At 32.5% G+C, this 24,942-nt stretch overlaps 2 protein-coding genes across 2 annotated transcripts; both read left to right on the top strand.

Annotated features, from left to right (window-relative positions):
• Positions 1-6,732: 6,732 nt before the first annotated feature.
• Positions 6,733-7,456, top strand: LOC118048674 (uncharacterized). The gene is made up of 3 exons (XM_035058450.2): positions 6,733-6,891; positions 7,004-7,106; positions 7,201-7,456. The coding sequence occupies exons 1-3, from the start codon at positions 6,885-6,887 to the stop codon at positions 7,295-7,297; spliced, it is 207 nt and encodes a 68-aa protein (XP_034914341.1). The 5' UTR covers positions 6,733-6,884; the 3' UTR covers positions 7,298-7,456.
• A 9,861-nt stretch (positions 7,457-17,317) lies between these two features.
• Positions 17,318-19,015, top strand: LOC118048673 (ethylene-responsive transcription factor ERF062-like). Its single transcript, XM_035058449.2, has one exon. It carries the CDS (start codon positions 17,436-17,438, stop codon positions 18,804-18,806), a length of 1,371 nt encoding a protein of 456 aa, XP_034914340.1. The 5' UTR covers positions 17,318-17,435; the 3' UTR covers positions 18,807-19,015.
• The last annotated feature ends 5,927 nt before the right edge of the window (positions 19,016-24,942 follow it).

Genomic DNA, 24,942 nt, shown 5'->3' with positions numbered 1-24,942 from the left:
TTTCATGATATCTTCCACTTGAACATCTTATTTTAGTGTCGTTTATTATGATGGATGGATATTATATATATTTTAAAAATACTTTAACATGATAAATTTATCTAGTTGTTGTTTTTATTATATTTTTATTTCGTTAATTTTCTTATTGATATGTAATTATTCATATTTATTAAGTTTAGGTAGAAAAGACTGTTGGGGTCAATTATTCTCACTCGTAACTAGGATCTTGTCCTAATTTGATTTCCAGATCAGATTTTATAAATTTGATTAATGCCTTGTTTTGTTTCAAGGAAAGCAGATTCCCGGAATTGACTTTCCTCATTTTCCAACGTTTGGCAATCACTCGGAAACTTGGTCAAAGGAAAGTCTTTTCCGGTCAAAGGAAAAAAGCCTCTTGTGCCGCAGAAAAGTGTTTTCCTTTCCTTGTGAAAAGGAAAACACTTTCCATCTTTTACAAAAACACATCTCTGGTCTCTCTTTCTCTAGTCTCTCTCCGAAAACAACAGAAGCAAGACTGAAATCAGATCCCTGGACACTTTTTTTCAGGTATTTTTCCCCTCTTTATTTCTCTATATTATTTCGTTTATTATATGTTTTTATTTTTTTCGTTCATAGATCTGTTCTCTATTTCTGTATATTATTTCCTTTATATGTTTTTAATTTTTTCATTCATAGATCTGTAAGAATTTAGCAAGAAATCCTTTGATCTGTTTAATTTATTGTGTCTGTTACCAAAAAAATCCATGGTTTATCTTCTGCCTGTAAAACATTTTCCCATACCCAACACAAATACAGAGACGCAAACACCAGTTTTCTTCCTCATCTTACCTCGTCATGTTCAAACAAAATCACAGAAAAAACCAAGCAAATTCATCACAAGCAAGCCATAAAAATTATAGTTTATTTTCTTGCACATTCGACAGCTTCTTTCCTGCAAACCAAACTTCCCCATCCCAAACAAACGGAGCCTTAGACAAACCAAACTTCCCCATCCCAGACCCAACCCTGTTTCCCCGTCCCCCGATCCAACGCAAACAGAGAGAAGCAAAGTTAACATGGGGGATTACTGAATCTGTTGTGTTTCCCTGCCTGCCTGCCCTTGCCCCTTGCATCTGTGATGTTGCCTGCTTCTTGAGAACAGGAAATGGCGAGAGAAAGGCAGGGGAATTTAAGGACCAAGAGAGAACAACCGATAGAGAAAGTTGAGGCAAGAGAGAACAGAGAAAATAATCGGGGAAACCGAATACCACTTACCCAGGGGATTAGAGATTGAGGGGAAACTGACAGAGGAGAAACCGGGGGAGAAACCAGATGAGAGAAAAACAGTGAAATCATGGGAAATCGACAGAGGGGAAACATGGGAAACCAGGGGACACCGACGGGGGGAAACAGGGGAAACCAGGGGACACAGACGGGGGGAAACAGGGGAGGGGGAGGGGGAGGGGAAACCGACAGGGGAATTATATACAAATGAAGAGAAAGCGATGATGTTGGCTTTTAATTTATGGGAGAGAGTTGGGGAAACAGGGGAAACCGACGGGGGGAAATAGGGGAAACCAGGGGACACAGACGGGGGGAAACAGGGGAGGGGAAACCGACAGGGGAATAGAAATGAAGAGAAAGCGATGATGTTGGCTTTTAATTTATGGGAGAGAGTTGGGGAACGGTTGGGATTGCAATGCAAGAGCCGGGGGTGGGTTTATATATATATATATAATTATAGTTTATGTTTGTAATTTCAAATATAAATTATGTGTTTAATAACATAATGAAATTTAATGTAATACAACTCTAGGTAGGTATTGTTCCTCTAAAAATAGAGATTAACAATAAAATCTTTCTAATTTGTAACTGATGATTGGGTAGATTATTTTGTTTATCATCAAAATAGTATAGAATTGAACCTAGCCATAAACTCGATTGTGTGTTGTGTTGCTGCATGCAGGATGATTTTTGAAACTTATTTGTATTTAATTATTCGATAATCAGATTAATTTTAAGAATTAAAATGATTGATCTTGATCGTTGTGAACTTATGAATTGTATATTGTCAGCTTCTTTGAGCATAATTTATTATATTGATTGTGTTAGTATTTTATATGCCTTTTTTAATATTTATTTCCCTAAATTTTTAGGTTTTGTTATCAGAAAACTTCACTTTCATGTTATGGATAGTAAAATAATTCATGCAGCATGTATGGGAGCAGCTGTAACTGTGATAGCTACGGGGGTAGCTATTATTGAACAAGAAAAAAATAGAATTTATATACCAAGAGAACCACGTATAAATGCAATTGCTCAACAAGAATTCTATATTGACAGCATTTTGAATCGAGGTGATCGACATTACGTTGAACAAATTCGTATGAAACCTGTTGTATTATATAGATTGTGTGATGTTCTCACAAGTCGTAACCTATTACGATCAACTCAAAATGTGTCTATTAGAGAGCAAGTAATCGTGTTCTTACAAATTGTAGGCCAAAACCAAAGATTTCGGGTTATTAGTGGTATATACTATAGGTCTGTAGAAACTATCCATCGTTACTTTAGAATTGTTTTAAAAGCAGTTCTTAAGTTATACAAACACCTTATTAAAGATCCAGAGGATACAGTTCCAGCACAGATAATGAATAATAGAAGATTCTATCCTTATTTTAAGGTATGAAAACAATACCACTATTTTTATGAATTAATTAATTACATTCATAAGAAAATGTTATAAATTATTTTTTTCATGTTTATATAGGATTGTGTGGGAGCAATTGATGGTACCCATGTTCCTGCAAATGTTCCTGTTGAGATTCAAGGAAAGTTTCGAGGACGAAAAGAAGGAACAACACAAAACGTTTTAGCAACTATAACTTTTGATTTGAAGTTCATATATGTTTTAGCTGGTTGGGAAGGAAGTGCACATGATTCACGAGTTTTAGGTGATGCATTATCAAGACCTAGTGGTCTAAAAATTCCAGAAGGTATATAATAAATTATTTTATTATATGCAATAAACATATAAAATGTGTTATCAGATAAATATAGTAATAGGTTTTATTTTTTTTAATTTGTAGGGAAATATTATCTTGGTGATGTTGGTTACGGTATTCGAAAAGGAATCATTTCTCCTTTTCGTGGAGTTCGATATCACTTGAACGAGTTTACAGAACGTGCACCAGAAAATGAAAAGGAGCTATTTAATCTTCGACACTCTTCATTGAGAACCGCTATTGAGCGAGGGTTTGGTATTTTGAAGAGTCGTTTTAGATCAATTGATGGAAAATCTTTTTGATCCTATGAAACACAAGTAGATGTTGTGCTTGCATGTTGTATTATTCATAATCATATAATGGGGGTTGATCCTTATGACTTTATTATGGAAGAAATATGTTCGGATAGTGAACCAATTAAACGAACAATCAACTTAAGTCAACGGGAGGAAAGGGAAGGGAATAGGGAGTGGATAACAAAAAGAGAAATGATTGCATCAACCATGTGGAATGACTATAACACTCAAAGAAACAATTAATTGAGTGTTAATTATGTGTTTGTTTTTATTATGTATTGCTTAAGTGTGTATTATCTTTGTTATGTATTTGGAGTAGATATTGACTTTATTATAATTTCTCTTTTAATTATTAATTGTAGTTTTTATATGAAATTTATTAAATCTAAATGTTGTATGATTTTATTCTGTATAAATTTGTAATTTTTTTTTTTTTTGTAGAAATGAGTTCCACGCAGAATGAAAAATGCAAGGGCAAGCACTTCACATGGTCTAAGCCTATGTCTCACATGTTGCTTGAGATATTAGTTGAGGAGGCACTTAAAGGAAGCAAACCTTCTTCCACCTTTAAAGCAGAATCTTTTGTTAAGGAGGGTACAGAAATCAGTCAAAAGTTCAACGTTCAATGCGAGCCTAAGCATGTGGAAAATCATCTCAAGACTGTGAAAAAAGAATGGGGAATAATAACTAAACTTAAAAATAAAAGTGGCTTTGGCTGGGATGATTGTTTGAAGATGATTACAGTTTCGAAAGATGTACATGATGAAGAAGTGAAGGTATGATAAATATTATACTCTTTGTAATTTTTATATTTACTTTTGTTTCTAAAATGTTATACAATGAACTAAAAAATTGCATATTATAAACTTTATGAACAGACACATCCCAATCATGACAAGTTTCTCAACAAAAAACTTGATATGTACGAGGCAATGACAATTGTTGTTGGAAAAGACATGGCAATCGGAAATTATGCGAAATCATATGCTGATGTGAACTTGGAAGAGAACACTGAAGAGCAATCAATTTCAATCGAAAATGAAGGTGAATATGAAGAAAGTTATAAGGGAAAAGAAACATCTTCCTCTAGTACACAAAAGAGGCAACATAGGAAGAGAAATCGCATGTATGAAGATGATGGTATTGAAAAGTTGTCTAAACAGATTGGAGATGTAGCATTTGCAATTCAAAGTCTCAGCAAAAATCAACTTGATGTTAATGCGCTGTATACGGAAGTGATGAAAATTGAAGGCTTTGATGAGATCACTCTTGGGGATGCATTTGATCATTTGGTCCAAAATGAGATGTTGGCAAAAGCATTTATGGCAAAAAATGCTAATTTGAGGAAAATTTGGGTTCAAAATTTTGTGAACCGACACTGCTACAGGCCTGCTTACTAATATGGTTTGACTATGTTTAAAATTTGGGTTCAGACTATGTTTGTTATTTAACGAGTATGTGTACTTGTTTAATTCGGTCTAGCATGTTTATGTTTGTAATTTGAACTAATATGTATGCATATGACATCGAAACTTAATATTTATGCATGACTATGTTTGATGTTAGATATTTATATTTATATCTTGATGTTTATTTGATATATATTAAAGGGATATTAAAGAGATAATTGCATTTACCCGTACAAAAAAAAATATTTATCCAAAAAACCCATAAAAATATTTGTGTATGTATTTATCTTTTAAAAAATTCTTTATACCAAAAAAAAAAAACCCAAATATATATCTCTTACCATAAACTAATTTGGCTTTCTTCATATGGAAAAAAAAAATTATTTTAAGCTTTTAAAAATTGAAAAAAAATATTAATAGGTTTTACGTAAAAAATATTTCACAAGCTTATTTCTCTATAATATGATATGATATATATATATATATATATATAGTTATATTTTATAAAATAAGCTATGTATGAATATAGGATATAATAAAAAAAAATCATCATTATACTTTTTAGATTTCATTTTTTTTTATTGCAAGTGATTAAATATTTTATATATATATTAGATAAACTTGAAAAAAAAAATTAATTCATTAATAAATTATTTTCCAGTTCATTTTCCATAACACAACCAAACACTGGAAAGTGTTTTCCAGTTCATTTTCCATAACACTACCAACATCGGAAAATACTTTCCCGGAATTCACTTTCGAGGAATTCACTTTCCCCGGAATTCACTTTTCAAAAGGAAACCACTTTCCCGCAAACAAACGGAGTATAAATGATTCTAATGGAAAACCTATAATATTTAATAATGTTTTCCTTAGGCTTAATATGTAAGTTATTATCAACTATATTAATAGTAGTAAGTAAAGGTGATTTTTTCAAATATAGAAAATAAATGAACTTTAGGATGTTTAACATAAATTTCCATTTTTAACATTTTAGAATTTCTACTTAAATGTTAAACAAAATGAATATGCATATTTCTATAAATGAAGAATTCAAAAAAGAAATTATGAGTTGTAATACTAAATGAGATTTCAATAGAATTGGAATCTTTACAGATACGCACTTTGCTTATACGATGTATTACAAAAAAAAATCTTGCATTGGTATTTATAATCATAATGTAATTACATAACATAATCACACACACACATATAATTTTTTTAAAATAAAATAACATATAGGAAGTAGCCAAGTATCTAGGCCACAAGGATGGGCCTGTATTCCTTTCCCAGCTAAAAGAAGGACTGGCATGAGTGGGCCTGTAAAATCAGGCCCACACACCTAGCTTTTAATTTTTTTTTTTTAAAGGATAGATGATTGCTGTTTTTGTTGTAGATGAGTTATCGTTTGCCTGTCTTGACTTAAACCATTAAAAAGAGGATTGAAATATCATGCCGAAGTCTTTTAGCCAAGAAAAATCATTTAATTTTTTTTTTAAAAATACCTAATAAATATTTTTAGAATCTTAATATATTGATTTGTAAGTTCAAAACACTCATAAATCGATTAAAAAAACATGTTGAAAAAACAAATTCCTAATTTTTTTTTAATGTAATATAAAAATTTAAAAACACCTTAATAATAATCCTCTTATCAATAAAAATACATTAATATTAAATTTAGTTTTTTGTTTTTCATATAATTTTGGAAGCCAATCACTTTCTCTCCTCTTTGATGAGATTATTGATATTATAACCAAGTTATTTATTTCTATGTTAACTTGAATGGACTCAAATCAGATTTTTTAAATATTTTTTTGTTAGTTTTTTTTAATTGATTGTTTTTATATTTATATTATTAAATTATTCAAGTTTATTAACAATAATAAAAATCTTAAATATTTTGTTTTTATAAAAATATTTACATCATTTTAACATTTATTTTACATTGAAAAAACCAAAATATATCGTTCAACGATTTTGGTCGTGCCACCTATTACTCTCAAGTCTCAAACCACTCCATTAAAAAAAGACTTTAAAAGAAAATAGAAAAACTTGACTTTTCAAGATGTACAGCTCTCAGGCCTCAGAAAAGAGAAAAAGAAAAACCACTCTATTAGCTTTGAGTTGCAAGTCTCCCTCTCTCCCCCTCCCCCTCCTACAAATCGCATCTCTGCTCAGCAGCAGCTACAACAATGGCTCATATCCTTTTCTAATTTTTCTTTGCTAATTATAGATCTCCCAATTTTTATTTAATCTTTTAATTTCTGCAATTTTATTTTTATTATTTTGTTTCCTTTAATTCATTTTTCACGCGGAAATCAAAGAGAGAAAGATCGTGAGAGAGCTCAAGCTCGTAACGGTGGCAAAGGCAAAAATAAAGACGATGGTTTGACTCCTGAACAGCGTCGTGAAAGGTGCCGGCTCCTTTTCCTTCAGTTTTTTCGAATTTAATTTTGATTTATTTTTTTGTTAAATTTGGAAGTTTTCTTTTTGGATTTGATTTTGTAGAGACGCGAAAGCGCTGCAAGAAAAGACGGCCAAGAAGGCAGCACAGGCAGCGGGAGGGGAATCCTCGGGCGGAGGTAAAGGGAATAATAAGAAATAAAGAGATGTTTGTTATGTTTAATCAAGTCAGTCCTTTTGTGTTAATTACTCATGCTTAATGATTTGAAGTTAATTTGATATTTTTTTATGAATTATTATGTTTTGTTTAAGAATATCTGTTGATTTGAGTTTTTATTTCATTTGAGTTTTTTCTCATTTAGATTTGGAGTGTTGAAGATCATTTTTTTTTATTCCTTGATTGGATCCGTGATTGTTTGTTTATATTGATTTAAATTTTATGCATTTTATGTACTGGTTTATGCAATCTTGGAGAGATCGATAATTATGCATATAAATCTGTATATCTATTGACCGTCTCAGGGTGTCAATTAGAAGGTTTTGGAATTTAGATAAGCTGATGGTCACTAGCCATGACATTGCTAGAGTTGAGTAACGAAAATGATAGATTTATTATGTGGTGCGTGGATGATATTGGATATGCTTTTAGGAAGGTCTAGGCTATGGAAGTCAGCTGGAAAGGGAGTTAGGGACTAGGTGAGGTAAACATGGGTTTCTTTTGCTATTGAAAACTCGCCTTTAGTCAATTAGTGTTTGGTTTGCTTATTACTGAAAATCACCACGCTGCCTGTTTACAAAAGCATTCAATAGTCTTTTGTATTGCCCGCAACACAGTGGATTAGATTTCATCACTGAAAATAGTTAATATTGTTCAAGCATCAGCAGAATTCGCTGTTGAACAGCAATTTGATGGTTTCAGTTGCATCCTTGGTTTTTATATACTTGGATGTAGTACCAAGGCTTTCTGATATCTATGCATGACCTAGGCATGCATTTATGTTACTCTGTGAAATTGGATACATGCAATGAGTTTTCTATATGAAATGGTTGCAGTATGTTGTAATCTTAACCGTAAGTGCTCCCTTTTCCTTTTAAATTTGAGCCAGGATGATAACCTAGAAGATGCATTCCCCAAAGACCTTCGAAATTGTACATGTTACCAATTTCACAAAGTAAATAACCTATTAAATTGCTACTAACAGATTGCAAGATCCAAAGTATCTAGCTGCAATCTCAATACTTTTTTCCAGACCATGGATTGCCATTATGGGGTAGCAAGTCTTTTTGTAGACATGCAGGATATGGAGTCAACTTGGTGGGTTAATATGGAGCCATAGAAGCAAAAGGCATTCATGAGGTCAGTAAAAAGTCTGACGAGGGTTATGTTATTCATCATTGATGGCCAGTCTAGTCTTAAAGGTATTAGGTAGAGTGTTGCTGGTTGGTTTGAATGGTTCCTGAAAGATGACTCATTCTTCAAGTTGACTGCCTGTAATACCCCTTTTGATTTGTTTGGAATTATTAAGAGGAATATTTTATTTGGAAAGAAAGCAACAGTATGAATGTCTATTTTCTTAGAATGTCCGCGAAAACAGTGCCTATAATTAATGTTAATTTACTAGTGTTGGGGCAATCCAATTTGAGGATTCTTGAAATTACTTTCTGCTTCAGAGAAGTTAAGACCCTCACCCCACCTGACTCGCTCCCTCCCTCCTTCTGATACTATCATTGACATAAACTATTAAGGGAATGACATTATTTCCTGGTTATGAGAATTAAAAAGTGGCAAAGAGTCACGCATCCTCTTTAAGTATGATTAGTGTGGAGGTGGAATCCGCTTCTGAGTACTTTAAGTCCCAGTGTGCATAAAGTTGGAAAGATATGTTGAGGGTGTTAAGCTTAATAAACTATGGGCAATTACTTCACTCAAGGTGTAAGTTAGACTCTTAGGCATTGGCTTCTCAGACATTATATGAATATGAGATGGAAACTGGCCATTTTTTTCAGGACTGAGACTGGATTCTGCTGTCTGGTGGAGGATAGGGACATCGGATTTTCTGTGCAGGTAGGCTATGAAGTTTAGAGAGCACATATTTAGCAGTGACTAGAGGAAGATATAGTTGCTAAGTAGCATCCCTAATAATCACTGTCAGTATATGTGCTTGTAATGCCTAAACTAGTGAGATGGCACTTCACGTTTTAGTCATTTTGCTGATAACTATTTACGCTTTTACCTTGGTAAGTTATGAATCATCATGTCTGTTTAGGAAAGGGAATCTAGTGGGAGTTTATGAAATGAAAGGTAATTTGCAGGCATCGTGGAGTTCCCTTTACTTATTTGTATATGCAACTATTCTGAACTCACTAGCTAATTGTGGAGCATATCAATTCGCATGAATGAACTACTTAGAGCAAGAGCAGGGCTGATGATGAAAATGACAGCGATTGCAAATGATGATATTGGTGTTGACATGTAGTACAAGACAATGCGTGTCATCTTAAGCATTTTGTTTTTAAACTGTCAGAATAGAATAAGATTAGGGTAGGGAAGTATTTCAGCAAACCACGCAGACCTCCATTTTTTGTTTGGATCTTATCACAGGAGGCTGCTTTGGATTTTAAGTAATACTAAAATGAGGAGATGGGGGAAGGAAATTCCTGGTCAGTGAATGCTCTATAGATCTCTGGCTTAGATAATTCTTGCGAATGGCTCTTGTTAAGGCGTGTCGCTACCTCCACCATTTTACAGTGCCAGTCACTACAACACCGTGAGTAGATCATCATTTCAATGGAATGTGATGCAGAGCCAGTTTGATGTGAGTTGTTTGTTTTTAAAGTATTTTTTATTTAGAATTATATTAAAATAATAATATTTTGCTTTTAAAAATTTATTTTTAAAATCAACATATTAAAATGATTTAAAATCAAAGAAAAAAAATTAAATTCTTTGAAAAGTGTTTTTAAAATGTAAAAATAATTAGACTTACTTGGATAACCACCTAATCTTGTTTGGATAAGTGGAGTAGTATTATGGGGTGTTTAAGAGTATGATAATAATTATTTTTCACTTAAAATTGTATTAAAATAATGTTTTTTTTAAAAAAATTAATTTTGACATTAATATATTAAAATGATTTGAAAATATAAAAAAATTAATTTAAAGTAAAGAAAAAAATAAATATTTTTAAAAGGTTTTTTTTAAACTTAAAAAACAAACTTCAAACACTATTAATTGGTGTTGAGTTTGTTGACATGAGCACATGTTTTTTTTTTTTTTGGTTTTAGGTCTTGCCTTTTCAGCATAATTTTGAAATCTGATCCGGTTTGGCGAGTTGATTCGGAGCTAAAACTAGGCTGGGTTGAAGAAAAAATAATAATAAAAAAAACCTGGTATGACTTCATTGACCCGACAAGATCTTAAACCGAGCTGGGTTTGAAAACTATGCTTTTCAGCCAAGGCTCTATCTGATTATCCGTGTTCCTGAGATGACATCATGTATTAGCTGCTAGTTATTTTACCTTTTTTTTTTTTTAGATTCGAGGAAATCCCACCTCCTGGAAAGCATACTTTGTGGGTCCAGGTGAGCGAGTAAAACCTCGGTTGTTCTAGGCTCTTACAAGAGGTGTACGTCTTGACTCGAACTCGAGACCTGCTGTGCAGATCTCAAGCTTTTTGCCACTATGCTATACCTCTTGGGGACTATCAAAAGTTAATTTTTACTAAAAAAACAAATATATAGCTGCTATAAGAAAAAAAATTAATTGTTAAATAAAAAATTTAATGCTGAAATTGTATAAATAAATATAAAAAGTTAATGTGAATTAAAGATTAAATTAGGAATTTGATATATAAGATATCTAAATATCTAATCTTGTTATGTGAGGAGTCAAACAACTTATTTTTATTTAATTATATGTCATTAGCATTTTTGTAAAAAGAATAATAATTTAAATTTTATTGAAATAGAATAATTCGCTATTTTTCAATACTATTGTAAATGTGCATTGTGAGGAAGTAAGTACTTACAGTTTTGGTTTGGAAATAAATAATTAAAAAATCTTTCTAAAATAAAAAAATCAAATAAAACCTAATCGAATAAAATAAAAAATAATTTACTAAAATTAAATGCTTATTAAATCACAGTGAATAAGAAATAATTCAACTAAAAGGTTTGGTTCAATATTTGTTTTTTTAAATAAAAATATCTTATGAATTAAATTAGATTTACTTAGTTTTTTAAAATGTAAAACCAAAATGAACTAATTGATTTGACTAACTTATTTGGTTCAGTTCAGTTTTAAATTAAAAAAAATTCAGCATGGTTAGGTTTTTTTTTAATCCAAATCAAACAATTTCAACTAATACAAGGTAACATTTTAAGTTGACTCATAATAACAACTCATAAAAGCCCGAATTTGATTCATGTGTAAAGGTAGATATTATAGATTTTAACAATTCAATTTTTTGATATTGATATCGTAAAAAACCAAAGTTTTTAAGTGAATATTTATAATGATTTTTTTTATTGATGTGGATGTTCGGGCTAGTTTGCACGTATCTCAACTAATCTTACGGGTCCTAAAGTTAACGACTATGTAAGCTTCCAATAGCCTTGAGATCTATGAAATTTGAACCGATGACTTCTAAATAGCAAATCTAGAGCTTGACCAGTTGAGGTATACCTCTTATGATTAATAATGATTTTTATTAATATTACAAGTGAGTTTATATACACACATAATAATAAAAATATTGACAGATTCATTAACTTGTTTAAATATATACATATGATTTTCGTAGGTTTGAATTTGGAATTAATAAGTAAATTTGCTTTTCACATTATTATCATCTAAATTAAGGAAAAGATTGCAAGAAATATATATATATATATATATATATATATATATATATATATATATATATATATTTATTTATTTATTTATTCATTCTAGCAACAGATAGTTCATCTAAAAGTTGATTAGAAAATGAATTGGTATCGATGTAAATTTTTAAAAAAGAAAAAAGAAATATATAAAGTTAGGTCCCTGGCATTATTGGCATTACATATATAGAACCTATTTGGACCAATAATGTATCCTCCCTGTCTTGCAATGCTTTACATCTACGTGTTGAATAACGTAACAAGTAGAGTACAAAAAGCTTATTGTAAAATATAGCGTGATGAAAAAGTAATATTGAATATTGGCCCTTTTCTTTTTGTTCTTTTCTTCTGAGAATAAACTTGGATTATCTCTTTAATAAAAAAAAAATCACTTAAATATTCTATCTGACTTGTCGTTGATAGGGTAGAATAAGAATTTATTCCTTTCTTGAGTACCTAAAACCGGACGTCTGCTCTGATCGCTCTTCCACATACCAATAATTCCCCAACGTCATGTTCATAAGAAATTAATGTGTTAGTCAATCATGCAAATTGCAATTTATCGAAAAAGCTTGAGTTATATATATTATTATTATTTTAGTTGATTGATTTAATTTTATTTTTATATAAAAAATATTTTTTTATTAATATGAGTAGCCGGGTCAACTTGCGTACACCTCAATTAATTCAATGAATTTTAAAGTAAATCACTATGTAAACTTCCAGTAGCTATCATATTAATAATCACATGTCTCGAATCTAAAACCATAATAAGTAAACTCTTAAAAAAAAAAAATCAAGTTAATAAAAATAAAATTCAAGTTAATACATATTCTTATCTTATAAATAAATTTATAAATACATGCTTACATCTTACATCTAAGGAGGTTATAGTTTGGTGTCATACTTTTGATTAAGAAAAAATGTATGAGTAATTTAAAAAATTTCACAATTCTAATTCCTTTTTTAATTATTTTAATTTCCCTTGACTTCATTATCATTTTTTTTAATAAATATATTGATTTATGCTTGAAAGGAATGTTTAAAATGAATTTAGAAAATACTTTTTTCCCCTGAAAATCACATCCCCGACAATTTTTTTTTTTTTTTTTTTTTAAAAGAACAAGTCCGGTATGGTGGAGTTTTGACGAATTTAACTTGCGATGACCTTCACGCCACTTCTCAAGAGCATCACAATTGATCAAAACAGCCACAACTCACGCCATGCGTCTCCATTCTCCTCCACTGAAGGCTACAGCTACAGTCTCCATTCCCTTCATCTTCTTCGTCCACGCCGGCCTCCTTGACCTACCTATCCATTTTGGAAGATGCTATTTTCAGTTCCAAAAACACTCCCCACAGGCACATCCCTTTCCGTCTACATGAATCATCACTGTCTTCAAAAAAAATAAAATTAAAAAACCTTCCGATCGCAAGTCCACATTCATTTCTGTTGCCTCCACTAAGTGATTGTCTAACTTGTCTTGTGTGGTCCTTAGAACACAAAGGAACAAACTTATATATAAAAAAATCCCAGAAAAACAAGTCAATGCTATAAAGAAGTGCTTAAAACATACATTTCCTTCCATTGATGGGAGTTGCTGCGGCTGCATTATAAAAAAGGATGACTTTTAGTCATTAGTTTGGAGAGACATGGCGGAGTTAAACAAAGTTATCCTATGACTGCAAATCGTGTCAATGGAGAATGAATATGCCCACAAAATACAGCTCCAGTAGGCCACCCAAACGAGCCCTCTCTAAAGAACATTAAAATGTTTTTATGCACTTTCTAGCTTTTGATTTTGTTTTTTCATTAGAGATCAGGGCCACAAAACAGGTAGTTGATAGAGGAGAGGAGGTTAAAATTAATATAATAAGTTATATTATTAAAAAACTTATTTATTTCAAATAAAAAATATTATATATTTCATATTTAAATACTAAATAATAAAAAATTTAGAATGTTTTGCACCCCTGCTCGTTTTCCCCTAGTTCCGCCCTGGCACGAAAACCATGATCACCTAATGAGGGTATAGCTTAATTCTCTTATTTTTCTAAATTTCTATTTTACTTGATTAATTTGGAACTTCAATTCGGGATATATCTTTGGTTTAAAAGTCTCAAATTCATCATTTTTTTATTATTATTATTTAGATTTTCTAATTAATAGTATATTATTAAGATCCCCATTTATGAAATAGCAATTCATCCCTTGGATCACCGCTCTTTAGTGTGTGTTGAAATTAAGATAATTCCATTTATTAATTTAGTTTCAAGCTCATTTTCAAGACCATTATAGTGAAGGCTGTTTTGTTTAATAAAGTGAAATTAGATTAGTGGTCTGAAATGGATTCACACAAACACATTTTGGCGCATGTAGCCTTCCCATTTGCAAGCCTGTTGCTCTCTATACACACGATTCCGGGCGACTTTGCCCCTAATTTATGGTGATAATTAACACCATTAATGACCTTTTCTACTCTAGATTTATCACCAAGTTAATCAGCTGATGATGAACAGAAGGGTAATGGCATCGATAATCATGTTTGATATTTAATTTGAGATAGTAGCTAAAAAGTGCATTAGGGTCTAGCTAGGCGTCTAAATTTTAATGAACTTGCTTGTTCATTGGTGGATGTCATGATGGTACTCGTGAGGAGATGGGCAAGTACAACATAGTTTTCTCAGCAGATGATAACATTTTCTATTCTATCTTGCTCAAGGGTTTGCTGGCAGCATACGTATAAAGAAATCATTTTGTGTATTATAGAAAGACTCATACATTGCACATACAGTTCCTGCCACGTTGAATGTTTGTGCAGGAAATCTTCGTCTTGTCTGTGGTTTTTAATCGATGAAATCAATTAGCCAGCCAATTAATAACGTTATTATTCTGATTTTTCTGTTTAATTTGTTTTCTTGGGATTAGCATCAATGATGAGGAGTGTGTATAGTTGTAAATATGGGGATTGGCAGAAGAGAGATTCTTAATATAAAAGATAGATTCTCCTCCTAGACAGGCTATGCCTTCTATTCAAGGTAAGAAAGAAAGGGATCGAGGAGTGAGTGGTGTAAAACAAAAGAGAGAATCATTTGTAGAAGAAGATACACACAAACGCACACAACTTTGATCATGCAGTGGTTTTTATCTCTTACACTCATATCCTTTTCTGTGTGTTATTCGTATCTAGCTAGCTTTAATCTGTGGGTCATGTAAGAATATTTATGTGTGATCTGTGGGCTGTTTTAACATGATCTCTAGAAGGGATGTGGCCTAAAAGAGTGGTAATGATCCAAGGGATGATGAATTGCTTGGTGAAAGAAACGTAAAAAAGATAAAGCAGAAAAGATAAAAAGCAAAAGGGAAGTTATCTAGTCAAGGTTTGAGAGAGAGTGGTTGCACCAGACATGAAGATGTTGATTCATTTTTTCTATGGTCAGCGAGAGCTCCTAGCTAAAGGTGCAATTCGTTATTTGATAAATGTCATGAAACTCAACCCGCAAGGCAACCCGTGAAGATTAAAGGCCGGAATTTTAGAAACAGCCAATTAACCAGGGACAAACCTCTCTCTGATCTCCTACATCAGACCACGTATGTAGAATATTCACCTAATTAATTGTATAAAGGGAGGTTGGAAGGTAGTGCCATTAACGACACTTGCATGTGTGTGCACAGTAAATTAACATATCTGACAGGCATAGGCCTGTTAATTGCCTCCATAGCCTCAGCTTTGAATTCTTTCTTTATTTAGAAAACATGCAGGAGTACAAGACCTGTGTGAGTTGGCGATTCCAGTCATGTTATCATCAGTCACCGCCGAATCAAAAACTTTAGTTTGGCTGTGAGATTAGACGGCGGAGGAGTGGTGGAAGGGAAGTAGAACAAGGAAGGTCATTAGAAGAGTCTCATCGTTAGGTATTTTAGACTCCATCACGATTTGCCCGAATTTTCTCTTGAGACCATAAGGTCGTACAGTGATGGGTGCTATAAGATGCCTGTCTTCATTCCCGTTTTGTTTTATTGTTTTGAGGCCCAAAATGCGGGAAGCAATAAACAAGTCTGCTTGACAGGGATGGCAAGTGAAAAGGAAACATTGGAGAAACATGGTTTAATGTATCTAGCTAGCTACTGACCGATGATCAATCACACAGACTAAACAAAGGTTTGTTTAGCCTCAGGACCATGTGCCTGCTCTATAAAATAACAACGACACTATTTGGAAGAACCTGGACACGAAATAATTTAATCAAAACTTCCAAAAAGTTATAAACAACAAACCCTTTGGAATCTCTTCCTTTCTTCTTAACAGGTGTTAATTTCTCCTCCCTTACAATAGCTACTCCAAGTGGCATTGACTGGAGGTGGTAGCTTGGGATGGCTGCAAGCAAACACCGCCCAGCAGTGATTCTAATCATTCAAGGCACACGATTTGGAGGTGTGGAGATGGCACCCTAGCTTGTCTCACAATCAGTGAGGTGCTTATTTAAGTGGCTCCAAATTACACACCCCAAAAGACAGGTGGTGATGCTTCAAGAAAAGCCATATATATAATGCATGCCTGTGTGATCGCAGGGCTTCGGACATTGTCTAGTATTTATCTGTAAGAAAGACGACCACGGAATTCACGAAAAACTGAGAAATTAAAGAGGACATCGATCCATGTTGATTTCCTGATTTATAATTCTTCGATTTTGAAAGTAAGGGGCCTGTTCAAAGCTTATGATGTGTTGATGACAGTGAAGCTAGCTTTAGTTTTCCAGAATACATCAGTGGTGGTTTTCCATCATTATCTTTGAATTAGCTTGGCCACCTTTGACAATCCATAAAGAGTAGACTACGCCACAAGCTGAAGCGGGCAGGCATCTAATACTGTTTCATCTCGATTTTTGTCTAATATATACTCGTGTGTTGATTATTCATCGGAGTTTCTTGCTTAACAACGAGCACAAATCTCGCTTTCGAATTCACATGTGGATGATTGAGAAAATCACATGATCATTGCTAAGAAACACACAAACATATATGCCTTCAAGAAATAAAGGTTCAAGGCTCTTTAGAGTCACTGTCATGTTAGAATATTCATCCATACCAGAAACCCTTGAAGACAGGTGACCAAGTAACACTTAGCTGTCAGGTTTTGATTGGATATTGACAAAACATAGGGAATGGGAAGCACTAAATGGAAGGTGGTGAGCTTATTCTTTCTGAACAAGTAGAGATCTGGCTCAGGCTGTTAACCTCCCTTTATATAAAGTAAAAGTTCCTCTGATTAATTAATTTTTTCTTAACGAGACTTGGCAAAATACCTATTACAGTCTCACATGATGGTTGCTTTAGCATAAATATATATATATATATATATATATATATATATATATACTGGAGTAGCTCTCCCTTTGCATCATTTCTCCATCTCTTGATCTGGGGTTCTCATCAAACAGAAAATAATTACTGGTATGGAGCATCAGTTTCCAAAAATAGAAACCTTCATGCACAAGGAATTGGTGGCAGCTTATTGTAGTTTTCATGGAGTGGCAACAGGCTCAAAATATTTTGGTGATCCAACCATTTGGGGTGCTCTATCTAGGGCAACTTGTCGCGTCGAGGATGGAAATAGAGGCATGAAATCGCCGTCGCTATCGTCTTCTGAGAGATTATTTTCGAGTTCGGAATCTAGTTCTTCGGCAGATGATCAGGTTTCAGGTACCGATTTGATCGGTAACATCCCTGGGTTTGGCAAACAGGATGTTGTCAAACAAGATCATGAAAGTTGTTTCATGTCAGGATTGAATTCTATCAACGCTCTTGGAGCTAATTCAATATCTGATCGAACTATCAAAGAAAGCTCCATTCCTGTGAATTTCTTGGAACCTTTTCCAACATTAAATAACCAAGCTCAAGTTCCTGAACCTCCTTCTCCATCTTCGTTATCAAAATCCCCAAATTTAACCTTGTTTTTGCAGGAACCAGCAGCAGCTTCATTGTTACATCCATCCAAACAAGTTCTCGGTCCACCTGGCAAGGATCAAAGATGTGAACCTGCCATGTCATTGTTTCCAAACACTTCATTTTCCATGGCTCAACTTGGCCAAATTCATTGCCAACCGAGTACTGAATGGCTCAAAATCAATCAAACTTCGGCAAATTGTTCTACCAAAGGATTTAATGACTATTGGCTTAGCACTACGAAGACACAGCCGATGAAATACTCGGCCAGCAGATTGCAGAACCACCATCAAAAGCCTTCTTTTTCATCGGCAACAACATCGCCAGGAAAGCTGTTTAGAGGAGTGAGGCAAAGGCACTGGGGAAAATGGGTTGCAGAGATTAGGTTACCAAGAAACCGGACGAGGGTCTGGTTAGGGACCTTCGACACGGCGGAAGATGCTGCTATCGCTTATGACACTGCAGCCTACATGTTACGAGGAGATTATGCGCATTTGAATTTCCCAGATCTTAAGCATCAACTCAAGTCTAATTCATTGAATAGGACCACAGCTGCCCTTCTTGAAGCGAAGCTACAAGCGATATCATCACAAGGCAACAACATTTCTGGTCAAAATAAGCATATTAGTGACCCACCACCACCATCGCCAAGCAAGATTAATGTGCATGCTACAGATGCCACAAAACTCAAAGGTTTGAGCCAAAATACAACAAGAAAAGAGTGGCAATTTGAGTTAAGAGGCAAAAGTGGAGGCGAAGTGATTGAGAACAAGAAAGGTCAAGAGGTTGTAGCATCGGATATTGATGCTATTCAGTTAAGTAGAATGCCTTCCTTGGACATGGACATGATCTGGGATGCTCTTTTGGTCTCTGACTCGTGAACTTTTTCTTACCTTTTTTCGCATTTAATTAGTATGATGTGAAGATTGTCAAGATAAAGAGTTTTTTTTTTTTTTTTTTTTTCATTCGAGATTTTAGGATCTACCATGCAATCTTCTTGAAATTTGTATTTTGCTTAATTATTGGTGTTCTCTATACAGGGTTTGTTTTTCTTCTTCTTTAATTAATTTTATTGTTCCATTGTTCCTTATCTTGCATGATTTTCCAGTCTATGTTTTTCTCGTACTTTAGAAATGGGCCATACACACACACGCACCCCATCAAAGAGGGCGGCAAGAACTCCTTTTTCCATGAGATCATCATTCATGAGAGAAATTATTTTTGATATATTTAAATGAATTATTTCTCTCATGAATTTTGGAATTAGAGATGGTGAAGACAATTTTTTGGCCACTAGATTAGCTGCCAAATTATTTTTTCGGCTTGATATGGCTGTTTTTATTACAAAGTCAAAGGCCCATTCAAAAGAAGGAAAAATACACGGGGTCATTTGTGGGACAATCCTTTTATAAGCATGGCGCCCTTTTATATTTTTAGTCGTGAGAGAATTCCATGTGATAACGAGGTTTATAACGTCGAATAACAAAGTAGCAATCATAATATATAATTAATTAGTTATTTAACCTGTGCTTCGCTGCGGGTTATAAATTTTTTTTTTTAAAAAAAACATTGGATATGCAAAGCTACTTCAATATGTTTTTTTACATAAAAAAAATTCAAAGTGTAAATAAAAAAACCTATACAAGTCTCGAATTAAATAAATCGATAACTATTTATGTAAATAAATAAAAAAAAGAGTCAAATTAAAAGAAAAAAAACAACAAAATTTTTGATTGAAAGATGAAATTAAAAGTCAAAACAACTTTAATAAAAAGACTAAGGAAAAAAATTAAAAGTCAAAAGAATAAGGATCAAATATTACATTCTCCACATATGATAAATTATAATTAATGGATTAAATTAAAAAAACAAAAATTCTATAAAAGGAATAAGAATGAAATAATTAAGAAGTTAAGAGAATGAGAACTGAGATTAAAAAACAAAAGAAGAACAATCATGCACTTTACCTAGTAGGAGAGAGAAACAAATTACAAAAAGAAGAGAAACGAGCTTTGACGACGATCCGACCACATATATCGTTATGCACCACACCATATGAAAGATGACACGATGATGCATTCAAAAAGATGACAAAATATGATGTTTGGCTACTAAATGGTGTCACATACACCTCCTGAAAAGCACAAACATCAAGATGACATAAATTAATTATGAGCTCAAGAATTAATCTGATACATCAATGACATAAATTGGAACTAAATATATTCAAAAGTGCTAATTGCCCCCTTGAAATGACTGTAGCTCTAGACTTATTGATACTATTTATTGGAACAATGTAATGATGTTTTTTGCCCCTCCACCCAAAAAACTTAACACGGACTTACAATGTCATTGAAGTCTTTTTACGTGGCCTATTCATCATTATCAAATAGAGAGGGGATAATTAAGTTTTTTTTTTTTGCTGCATCTTGACTGTGTAGTGAAACAACCCAAATATTAATAAACTTAAAAAAAAAAAATTAAACCTAGTGTTCAAGTGTATTTTTGTAATATTTTTTGGGTTATTATAATTTAAGATGAGGGGCAATTTGGTATTTTTTCAAATATAAAAAATAATAAACAATTAAAATGCACAGTGAAACATTGAAAATACCCTTAAAATAAAATAAAATTAAACCTTGAAACAAAGTTATTTTTGACTTTTCACAATGGTTTTTTTTTGTATTTAAAAATTTAGCTTAGAAAAAATGTCATATTTGACAAAAAAAAAAGGCGTGCGTGTATGGAGCACCCGAAGGAGTGTGGGATGCTCTCATTCCCTTTAGGTAGTGCCTGCGACGCTTCCCAACATCCAAAAATACCCTTTCACTATATCGTGAGAAATGTCATAATTTTCTTTTCCTATTAATGCGGTGGCTGTCATTGATAGTGGTCTAGTTTGGTATCGGTGGGCTTTTTTCTCTCTCTCTTTCTCTCATTCCTAAAACATTACAACTTAACACACTTAGTTTTTGGCGTTTCAACTTCAATCCTTATTCTTTTAATTTTTAATTTTTTATCTTGGTTTTTTTGTAGAAGTTTAATTTATTTTCAAATTTACCCTTCAATTATATTTTACCAAATATTATATTCTCCAATGTGATCTCCTTATTTTTTGGATTTCTATTTTTTTTCCTTGACCTTTTTGTAAAAGTTTTAGTGGTTTTCAATTTCATCATTCATTTTCAATTGATGGTACTATATTTTTGAATTTGGTTTTTATTGTTTTGATTTTTAATTTTTTTTTCTTGACCCTTTTGTAGAAGTTATTTTTTTTTAATTTCACCCTTTAATTACAACATTGTTTTTTTTTTTTATTTTTTATGTCAATTTTGATCCTCATACTTTTTAATTTAATTGTCCTTTTACTAAATTGATTTTTTTTTCTCAAGTTCACCCTTTAGTTAAATATTTTTTTTTCATTTTGATCCTCATTTTTTAATTGCTTTTTTTTTAAATGTTTTTAATTGAATTTTTTTTTTCAATTTTATCCATCAATATTTAGTTACTTGAGAATTGAATTTCATAGTTTTTAACATATTGGGTGCTTTGGGTTTAATGACTCGAGTCATAAGTTTGAAGACTTAACACAAGGTTTTTTTTTTTTTTTTTTAAAGGGCTTTATAGTTCTATTTTTTTATTGGGTTATTTGAGACAGATGATTTGGGCGAAGGGCTTGGTTGGATGTCTCATGTTGGCTCAACCCTAATTAGCGTGTTACATGTTTGTCATGATTATTTTTATGTTGTTTTTTCAACCCATTTGAAGACCTGAATATCATGTTTTACAAAAAAAAGTCTTAACTCACAATGATACATTGACACCGAGGCTAGTATAAACTGGATTTACATTATTTTTTATTTTAATTAGTCCATTTTAGCAAATCCATATGTTATTATTTTTAACTTGCCATCAATCTTCAACGAGAGCATCTAAAAGAAGCATTATAACATGTGCTGATGTTTGACATTCATTGAGCTTGTGACCACGCCTCTCATAATGACACATGTTAATGTGTTGGCTACCATAAAAAAAAAAAAGACTTCCTGCAATACCAATCTATAATGAAAAGTGGTTTAAACACAAAGAACCCTAACAAGTTTTGTCTTTTTTACCATGATCATGGACACGACAAAGAAAAATACCATGCACTCATAAAAGAGATAGAACGATTGATCTCTAATGAGCACCTTCAATAATTTATGAAGAAGGAAATACAATATGAATAAACAGGAAATAATTATCATGATGTACTACTCCAGAAAAGATAAATCTTAAAAATTATATCTCTATCATCTTTTGAAAATATGTGTATTTAGTTCATCTTTATGTCTCCAAACACATAAGGTCTCCATTAATCTCTATTATATTTTCAAATTGAACTGAACTGAAATGAAACCAGTCGTTCTAAATCGATTTCTAGTTCGTTCTGGTTCTAAACATATATATAAAAAATCTAATTTGTTTTTTTTATCAGAAACTGTTAAAGTTCAATATCAAATAGAACTTAAGAGGCTAATAGGATTTATAGTTTGTAAGAGTTTTAATATTAGCTAAAGGAGGAATCCTAGTTAATATAGGAATCCTTGATAAAGAAGGATTTATAATAAACTAGTTTATTAGAATGTTAGATTTCTTATTAGATTATGATTTTCTTTGAATAGTTTAATTCCTTGATTATCTAGGACTTGAAGTCTATAAATAGGCTTGAAATCTTAAGCATTATACACAAGTACATAGAGATATAGAGAAGAGTTATAAAGGTGTATCTTTTAAAAAACTCTTAATAAAAATGCCATTCCTCTAATTCTTCATCTTGTTCTTTAGCTTTGTTCTTATAAATTAGCTACCACACATTATTCTTCTCTTCCAACTAGTGGTATCAGAGCTAAGGTTTGATTATTTAACATGTCCAATTCAAACTTTCCACTTCATTATCCTAGGTTGACAAAGGACAACTATTAAACTTGATGTATTCGAGTAAAAGCTTAGCTAGGTTCCCAAGATGTATAAGAGACAGTTGAAAAAGGCTTTGAGGAGCCTATAGATAGAGCAACATTGACTTCAGCTCAAAGGAAGACTGTGCAAAAGCCACGAAGAAAGAATCAATTGGCACTAATAATCATCCACAAATGTCTGGATGACACCACTTTTTAGATAGTGCCCAACGTAACCATCGCCAAGCAAACATGAAAAGTTTCGTAAAAATCAAACCAAGGAGTTAACAATGTGAGAAATATATGTCCATAAAAACTATGTGGTGACTTTAAAAAGTACATATACTTAAATCAGAAAATACTTCAAAATACTTTGCAAGAGTATTAGCTATATACAATCAAATAAATATATATAAGGAGAAGATGGATGAGACATGTATGGTAGAGAAGATCCTACGCTCGCTGCAAAAGAAGTTCTATTATGTGGTGATCGTAATAAAGGAATCACAAATATGAATTTTCTTTCAATACAAGGTTTCATATGAAAATTACAAGCTTATTAGGAATGAGTCAATGAGATTCAAGAGGATATGGGTGCCCAAACACTTTTTTCAAAGAATGATGGTTTTGGATATTCCCAAGCAAGAGGAGGAGGATGAGGAGGAAGATTTGAAAAAAAAAGGCCAAGGCAGCCTCAACATATCAAATGATCGATCAATTAAAGGGAACTAATCAACCAGTTTAACTAGTAGTAGCAATCCGAGATCCAGATTTGACAACAGGTTTGTCAAAAGACAAGTCATTATGCCAGGGATCGCTAGAGTCCAACCAACATGGCTGAGGAGAATGCAAATCTTATGATAGAAGAAAAGAAGGAAGTCACTCTACTACTAGAACATAATGAGAGAATGCAAGACAAAGAGAACATATGGTACCTAGAAACTGGAGCCAGTAATCACATGTATGGAGACAAAGACAAGTTCATGGAGCTTGATAAAATAATTAGAGGTAATATCACCTTTACAGATCATTCAAAGGTTGTCATCAAAGGAAAAAGGTATGATTTTGATTAAATTAAAAGATGGAAGTCATCAATTTATTAGTGATATCTATTATATACCAACGGTGAAAAGAAATTTATTGAGCTTATGACAATTGTTGGAGAAAGGGGAATAAGATTAAGATGCAATATCATACCTTGACATTACTTAACTCTACAGGAGATATGATTGCAAAGATAGTCATGCCAAAGAATAGAATGTTCATGCTTAATATAGAGACAGACATGCCTAAATGCATATGTGAAAGATGAAACTTGGCTTTGACATACGAGACTTGGAAATGTAAACTTTGATAGCTTGAAGATGATGGCATAAAAGGAGATGTTAAAGGGTCTACCATCCATTATACATCCAAATCAATTGTGTGAGGATGTTTAGTGGGCAGGCAATTTTAAAAGAGTTTTTCGAAGGAGTCTACATCAAGAGCAAATCAACCCCCACAAGAAATATATGTCGATGTTTGTGGTCCTATCAAACCATGTTTGTTTGGTAGAAAAAATATATTTTCTACTTTTTATTGATGATTATTGTAGAAAGACTTGGGTATACTTCTTAAAAGAAAAGTCTAATATATTTAAGGTATTAGTTGAAAAGGAAAGTGATTATTTTATAAAATCACTTAGGACGGAAAGGGGGGTGAATTTTGTTTTAATGATTTTAATGAGTTTTATGATGATTATGGTTTAAAAATACTCCTAATGGTGCCTTGATCCCCATAACAAAATGGAACAGTGGAGATAAATAATAAAAGCATCCTCAACATGGCAAAAAGCATGCTTAAAACCAATAAAATGCCTAAAGAGTTTTGGGTTGAAGCTGTAGATTATACTATCTACTTATCAAATAGATGTCCCATTAAAAACTTAAATGGCATGACTCCACAAGAAGCATGAAGTAGAAGAAAACCAAGTGTCTCTAACTTGAAAGGTTTTGGGAGCATTGGTTATGTGCATGTAGATGATCAAGTAAGGACCAAGCTAAATGGCAAAAGCAAAAAGATAATTTTTATGGGCTATGAC

Source organism: Populus alba, chromosome 17 (assembly GCF_005239225.2).
Source record: "Populus alba chromosome 17, ASM523922v2, whole genome shotgun sequence".
NCBI classification, from domain to species: Eukaryota; Viridiplantae; Streptophyta; class Magnoliopsida; order Malpighiales; family Salicaceae; genus Populus; species Populus alba.
This window is presented reverse-complemented; position numbering and strand designations above follow the sequence as displayed.

Bases quoted from the DNA above. Each gene is read 5' to 3' on its own strand.
- LOC118048674 (XM_035058450.2), top strand. The intron at 7,107-7,200 runs GTGCCGGCTCCT...TTGATTTTGTAG, and splicing joins CCTGAACAGCGTCGTGAAAG to AGACGCGAAAGCGCTGCAAG.
- LOC118048673 (XM_035058449.2), top strand. From the start codon at position 17,436: ATGGAGCATCAGTTTCCAAAAATAGAAACCTTCATGCACAAGGAATTG.